Raw genomic sequence first — 7927 nt, forward strand, 5'->3', positions numbered from 1 at the left:
GGGGGTCATAGATCGGAGCTTTAGGGAAGTAGTAACTCCAAAGATGGCAGATAGATGGGTGACAGTGAGGGGGACTGGGAGGAAGCAGCCAGTGCAGGGACCCCCCTGCGGCCGTTCCCCTCAAGAACAAGTATACCGTTTTGGATACTTGTGGGGGGGACGACTTACCAGGGGCAAGTAACGGGGCTCAGGCGTCTGGCACGGAGCCTGTCCCCGTTACTCAGGAGGGAAGGGTGGAGAAGAGCAGAGCAATAGTAATTGGGGACTCGATAGTTCGGGGCACAGATAGGAGGTTTTGTGGGAACGAGAGAGACTCACGTTTGGTATGTTGCCTCCCAGGTGCAAGGGTACGTGATGTCTCTGATCGTGTTTTCCGGGTCCTTAAGGGGGAGGGGGAGCAGCCCGAAGTCGTGGTCCACATGGGCACCAATGACATAGGTAGGAGGAGCGCTGAGGATGTTAGGCAGGCTTTCAGGGAGCTAGGTTGGAAGCTCAGAGTCAGAACGAACAGAGTTGTTGTCTCTGGTTTGTTACCCGTGCCACGTGATAGAGAGTCGAGGAATAGGGAGAGAGAACAGTTAAATGCGTGGCTACAGGGATGGTGCAGGAGGGAGGGATTCCCGTATTTGGATAACTGGGGTTCTTTCTGGGGAAGGTGGGAACTCTATAAACAGGATGGTCTACACCTGAACCTGAGGGGAACCAGTATCCTTGGTGGGAGGTTTGCTAGTGCTCTTGGGGTGGGGGGGGGGTTTAAACTAACTCTGCAGGGGCATGGGAACCCAGACTGTAGCTTTAGGGAGTGTAGGGAGGTTAGGAACATGGCATCAATTTCAAAGGAGGGTGCCTGTAAACAGGAAAGTGGTTTGAAGTGTGTATACTTCAATGCAAGAAGTATACGAAATAAGGTAGGTGAACTTGCAGCGTGGGTTGGTACCTGGGACTTCGATGTTGTGGCTATTACGGAGACATGGGTAGAACAGGGACAGGATTGGCTGTTGCAGGTTCCAGGGTTTAAATGTTTTAGTAGGGTCTGAGGTGGGGGTAAAAGAGGGGGAAGTGTGGCATTGCTTGTCAAAGATAGTATTACAGCTGTGGAAAGGACGATGGATGAAGACTCGCCATCTGAGGTAGTTTGGGCAGAGGTTAGGAATAGGAAAGGTGAGCTCACCCTGTTAGGAGTTTTTTACAGGCCTCCTAATAGTCCTAGAAACGTAGAAGAAAGGATTGCGAGGTTGATTCAAGAGAAGAGTGAAAGTAATAGGGTGGTTGTTATGGGGGACTTTAACTTTCCTGATATTAATTGGGAAAGCTATAGCTCAAGTTCGTTAGATGGGTCAGTGTTTGTCCAATGTGTGCAGGAGGGTTTCCTGACACAATATGTAGATAGGCCAACAAGAGGTGAGGCCATACTGGATTTGGTTCTGGGTAATGAACCAGGCCAGGTGTTAGAATTAGAGGTAGGTGAGCACTTTGGGGACAGTGACCACAATTCGGTGACGTTTACTCTAGTGATGGAGAGGGATAAGTGTGCACTACAGGGCAAGAGTTATAGCTGGGGTCAGGGAAATTATGATGCTGTGAGGCATGACTTAGGATGTGTGGACTGGAAAAGTAAGCTACAAGGCAAGGGTGTAATTGATATGTGAAGCTTGTTCAAGGAGCAACGATTGAGTGTCCTTGATAAGTATGTGCCCGTCATGCAGGGAGGAAAGGGTCGTGTGAGGGAGCCGTGGTTTAGTAAGGAATTGGAATCCCTTGTTAAATGGAAGAGGGCGGCCTATGTAAAGATGAGGCGTGAAGGTTCAATTGGGGCGATTGAGAGTTATAAGGTAGCCAGGAAGGACCTGAAGAGAGAGCTAAGAGCAGCAAGGAGGGGACATGAAAGGTCCTTAGTTGGTAGGATTAGGGAAAACCCTAAGGCTTTCTATAGGTATGTCAGGAATAAAAGAATGACTAGGGTAGGAATAGGTCCAGTCAAGGATAGTAGTGGGAAGTTGCGTGTGGAGGCTGAAGAGATTGGGGAGACACTGAATGAATACTTTTCATCCGTATTCATTCAGGAACAGGACATTGTTGTCAATGTGAGTACGGAGTCACAATTAAGTAGAATGGATGGCTTTGAGGTATGTAGAAAAGAGGTGTTGGAAATTCTGGAAAGGGTGAAAATAGATAAGTCCCCTGGGCCTGATGGCATTTATCCTAGGATTCTCTGGGAAGCAAGGGAGGAGATTGCAGAGCCATTGGCCTTGATTTTTATGTCCTCGTTGTCTACAGGAGTAGTGCCAGAAGATTGGAGGCTAGCAAATGTGGTTCCCTTGTTCAAGAAGGGGAGTAGGGATAACCCTAGTAACTATTGGCTGGTGAGTCTCACTTCTGTTGTGGGCAAAATCTTAGAGAGAATTCTAAGGGATAGGATTTATGAACATCTGGATAGGAATAATGTGATCAAGGATAGTCAGCATGGTTTTGTGAAGGGCAGGTCGTGCCTCACAAACCTTATTGAATTCTTTGCGAAGGTGACTAAGGAGGTGGACGAGGGGAAAGCCGTCGATGTGGTGTATATGGATTTTAGTAAGGCGTTTGATAAGGTTCCCCATGGTGGACTACTGCAAACCATACGGAGGTATGGCATTGAGGGTGAGTTGGAGGTTTGGATTAGGAGTTGGCTGGCTGGAAGAAGACAGAGGGTAGTAGTTGATGGCAAAGGTTCATCTTGGAGTGCCGTCACTAGCGGTGTTCTGCAAGGCTCTGTTTTGGGACCATTGCTGTTTGTCATTTTTATAAATGACCTGGAGGAGGGGTTAGAAGGTTGGGTGAGCATGTTTGCGGATGATACGAAAGTCGGAGGAGTTGTAGACAGTGAGGAAGGATGTGGCAGGTTACAGTGGGATATAGATAAGCTGCAGAACTGGGCAGAAAGGTGGCAAATGGAGTTCAATGTAGGTAAGTGTGAGGTGATTCACTTTGGTAAGAGTAATAAAAAGATGGGGTACTGGGCTAATGGACGTATACTTGGTAGTGTGGATGAGCAGAGGGATCTTGGTGTCCATGTACACAAATCTTTGAAAGTTGCCACCCAGGTAAATAGTGCGGTGAAGAAGGCATATGGCGTACTGGCTTTTATTGGTCGAGGAATTGAGTTCCGGAGTACTGAGGTCATGTTGCAGTTGTATAAGACTCTGGTGCGGCCGCATCTGGAGTATTGTGTGCAGTTTTGGTCGCCATACTATAGGAAGGATGTGGAGGCACTGGAACGGGTGCAGAGGAGGTTTACCAGGATGTTGCCTGGTATGGTAGAAAGATCGTATGAGGAAAGGCTGAGGCACTTGGGGTTGTTTTCATTGGAGAAAAGAAGGTTTAGGGGTGACTGGATAGAGGTGTATAAGATGATTAAGGGTTTAGATAGGGTCGACAGTGAGAATCTTTTTCCACGTATGGAGTCAGCTATTACAAGGGAGCATAGCTTTAAATTAAGGGGGGGTAGGTATAGGACAGATGTTAGGGGTAGTTTCTTTACTCAGCGAGTCGTGAGTTCATGGAATGCCCTGCCAGTAGCAGTGGTGGACTCTCCCTCATTATGGGCATTTAAGCGGGCATTGGATAGGCATATGGAGGACAGTGGGCTAGTGTAGTTTAGGTGGGCTTGGATCGGCGCAACATCGAGGGCCGAAGGGCCTGTACTGCGCTGTATTCTTCTATGTTCTATGTTCTATGTAACCTCTCCATGATAATGAGATTCAAATTTGAACACACACACCAGCGTTTTCAAGAACAGCTCCTTCTCTGCCGTTACTAGGATGACGAAAAGTTTCTAATTTCAATTCATGTTGGTCTCGTTCACCTTTTCCTTGCCTCACGCATGCTCTGTGTAATGCAACCTGTACGCCTTATTCTGTCACCTTTTTTTCACCTGTGATGTCCATGTCCTTGTTTTCAATGGTCTGCCTTCACTGTTGTCAAGCAAAGTTTTCACTGTACATGACAATACATCAACTCAAATTAGATCAAAGACTCAACTCTCTAGGAAGAAATCCCTCCTCAGTTATCAATCCGTTGTTCCAAGAGGCTGCCCAGTTGTCTTTGACGCTACTATGAAATGGAAAATACTCTTTATATTTTCAGGTCACACCACTTATGAGTATTTTTTCTTTCATTGAGATAACTACACATTTTTGTAAACTCCAGTGAGCAAGCTTTCAACCTGCTTAGTTTAATTTGTTAACAGTACAGTGCCTTCATACCAGCGATAATCCAATTGAATTTCTCTGAACTGCCCCAATGAAATTATACCTTTCCTTGATTGAATGATGAGGTCACTCGTCCATTAAAAGAACCAATGCCCCATTGAGTCCAATGGGGACATATTTCACGCAGACATGTAATACAACTTACACGGTTTTTACCAAGCATGAGGACAACCTGATATATGTTTTCATTAATATCTTTGATCCACACTCCAATTTCACTTGCTCATATTCCACACTCTGTTAACCACCCACACACACTACTCCCTACTTATCACATGAACCCCGTTCAGCACCACGCCATGCTTGGCTCGTTTGTTATTACATATATTACTTCTTCTCATCTTCCACCCAGTCATTTCAATCTCAGTTCTGCAAACCCTCTCATTCCTAATTCTACGTATTTAGTTTCCTTCCTCCTGTTCTGTATCTTTTTCTAAAGATGAAAGTTGCCTGACACTGCACAGATCACATCTTGCATCATGCCTAAAATTAATTCTGCATAAACGATACTCTGCACTTCGGAAGAAAGATACACAAAGTCGCGTTCTGATGGTCACCACACTGTGAAGGAGCTAGTTCGATATGAAATGCGTTTAAATAAAAGCTTTACGTCGAGAAAATGTTTCAAAGTTGTCGTTTTGTCCCTCATTTCCTACTTAATCTGATAAATAGCGTACAGGGAGATAATAATGTATATTTCAGTTGTTCCCTAAATACCGTCTGGGTTGCTGCATAAATCCATGGGTTTAGAGAGGAGCTAAAATACCTCAAGAGAGCTGCAACTTCAGTGGCGATGTAGCCTGGGTCTGTGCGATCACCTCGGTAATAAGTAGTGTTTGTCAGTTTGGTCGTTACTAATGTCACAGCATGTGTTAACCACAACAATATGAAGCTGCTTGAAATAGCGAAGAGCAAGATTACGGATTTCTTTCGATTCTGCATCTCAGAATCACTCTGATTCTCATGGGTATGGTTGTGGATTCTTCTTCTGGCTCGACTGCTCAGCACAATCTTTCTGATAGTTAAAGAGTTAAATGTGGCAATCAAAATGAAAGGGAACCAAATGAGGGAAGAGCTGTGAAACCACACAAATGTTTTACCAAAATCTGAGGAGAAGAAAGATGCCTTTGCCCGGCATCCCCATTGTATTTTGTTAACTGTTATCTCAGGATCAAATGAAAGCAAAATTGGGACATCTTTCAAAAAGACCAGGAGAACGAGAATTGTAACAACTATAACCGCTGTTCTTTCAGTACAGTACTTTGTCTTAAACTTCCAACAGCATATCACCACAAATCGGTCGAACGTAAAGGAAACAGTGAACCAAACAGAACAATCAAGCGTAACACCTGTCATGTAGATAATGCATTTACAAACGGAGGTCTGTGACAGGAATGAAGTTGGAAAGTGATAACTGAAAATATAGTATATTAAAACATTATTGAGCATGACCAGTAGATCTGCTGTTGCCATGGCCACCATATAGACAGAGATACACTTCGAAAGAGCGCAGTTTCCTCGAAAAAGAACCACAATTGTCAGCAGGTTCGCTGTAAGAAACGAAAACAGATAGCAATGTTCCATTGTCTGTTGAAGAATGCAATAGATATACCTGAACAGCAAATGTTCACTCTATCAGCGTGAATGCAAACTATCGTGTAGCAAGACGATTTGTTTTAAAGCAATTGCCTTGGAAACCTTCTGTAATGAGTAAAGGTTTGTTACAAACCTGGCTTTTCAAAAGGAACTGAGTGCCAAGCAATGCGACTAAATTATTCTCCTAAACGTTCAAAAGCAGTGCAACACAATCTGATTAAATTACAAGTAAACTGCAACGTAAGGTTTGGCCAAATGATACAAATATCTACTAACAGTTCAAATAAAACAAAAAGAACTGCCGATAGTAGAAATCTGAAACTGAAACAGAAATTACTTCAAAGAGTCACTAGCTCAGAAACGTTACCTCAGTTCTTAATTTCACAGTTGCTGCCAGCATTTTTCCAGCAATGCCTGCGTTTGCAACTGTTACTTGTGACTTTGTATAAATGTGTTGCATTATTCTACATTTCGAGCGAGAAAGAAGAGAGACAGTTCATGCACGATAACAATACAAAATAAAGTAACTCACCAGGCACACCAATGGCTGCCAAAATCGGATAGTAAATTTCTTTCATCAACAGAATTCCTGGCTGTTCCATTTTCTGTAATAGTACGAAAATTGAGTCACAGCTGAAGACTGATGCACGGTTGAGGCAGTGGAAGTCATCGCCCATTTATACATACCTCAAGTCTCCTGTGACACACTCAAGTTACATCATCACAAACACTATTTACAATTGTTCAATTCATATACTGAGATCAGTTTAATTGGCGTTCAGCGCCTCGAAAACAAACCAATATTCATTAAATATAAAAAATACTAAATGGCCATCCTGGCAGGTCTGAAACAGCGCAAATATGCGAAGGCAATATTTCATGACTCCTTAAGAGGCCCAGCCAGTACTCAGTCAATTTCATTTATTCCACGTGACATGTGAGTATAATAGATTTCACAAAGGAAGTGAGCTAAAAAAGTACTTGGCCTACGGTAGTGAATACTCCAAAACCTGACTTGTCACAAACAAACTTTTGCAATCCAAGTATAACAATGACATCTACCAAATACATTAAAAACAAATATCCAGTGATGTGCAGTGCATTTTAAGCAGGGAATTCTAGCTCTACCGGCATTTTGGTTCAATGTACGACGACTAGACTGCAGTGATTCAAGAAGGCAGCTTACCTTGTCAAAGGTAAATAGGATGGGCTAATAATGCTGGCGAACCAGCGAAGCCCAAGTGCAACAAATGAATTTTAGAGATGTCTAAACCAATTAACAACGGCTCCATCAGTCTGTTCTTAGTTATCTAAAAAAAACAGATATTCAGTGTGATCAACAGAACTATCAAGCACAATTTGCACACGAAACATCCTGCTCACTGGTACTCATTTGAGTTCGCCACAACTATCTGGTTTATTTTCTGACAAACGTCTTGGTTTAAACTTGGTCAAACGAGCTGACCAGAGGGGATTTGTGATTCAGGTCGCATTTATCCAGGAGAATTCTTAGCTAACCCCTGGATAACATGAAAGTTCGCCACAAATTTCAATTCCAATCCCAAATGAATGTTTTTTTTTTGGAATTTATATAATCATTTAGGAAGTGGTTCAGTTCAATAATTTCTCACAGCTCCACCTCAACCTTTATTCCTCTCTTTCCTTTTTGGCTCGTTCCCTTTCTTTTTGCCTGTGGCTTCTCACTCCCTTCCCTGTCATCTAATGTACTGAAAGTATACAACAACATTGGAAAGCCTGAATACACTGTGTAATGCGTCTAAAGTGCTGTTTGTGCCCACCAAAATAGAAGGTTTTGTTGTGGACCACAAAAGACTATTTTGCAGGTTGGTGTGCCGGTACTAATCGGCTGCCAGAAGCGTCACTCATAAAGTCGCAGCAATATATCATTCATATCAATAACTTAGATGAAGAGAAACAATGTCGTGCCTCCAACTTAAAAGACAAGACCACGTTGTGTGAGATGACTTTGGTTAAGATCAAAGGGAATGCAACAGATATGGACGAATTCACTGTTTGGACAGATATTTGTCACATGGAACATAACGTGGATTGCAGTCAAA

At 43.3% G+C, this 7927-nt stretch overlaps 1 protein-coding gene across 1 annotated transcript; it reads right to left on the reverse strand.

Annotated features, from left to right (window-relative positions):
* Positions 1-4895: 4895 nt before the first annotated feature.
* On the reverse strand, positions 4896-6448 carry LOC148138233 (putative G protein-coupled receptor 139). The gene is made up of 2 exons (XM_087981898.1): positions 6379-6448; positions 4896-5800 (listed from the first exon to the last, which is right to left on the reverse strand). Exons 1-2 carry the CDS (start codon positions 6446-6448, stop codon positions 4896-4898), a joined length of 975 nt encoding a protein of 324 aa, XP_087838024.1.
* Positions 6449-7927: the final 1479 nt, after the last annotated feature.

This window comes from Chiloscyllium plagiosum, unplaced genomic scaffold (genome assembly GCF_037043375.1).
Source record: "Chiloscyllium plagiosum isolate Xiang-an unplaced genomic scaffold, Cpla_swu_hap1 HiC_scaffold_41, whole genome shotgun sequence".
Classification (NCBI taxonomy): domain Eukaryota; kingdom Metazoa; phylum Chordata; class Chondrichthyes; order Orectolobiformes; family Hemiscylliidae; genus Chiloscyllium; species Chiloscyllium plagiosum.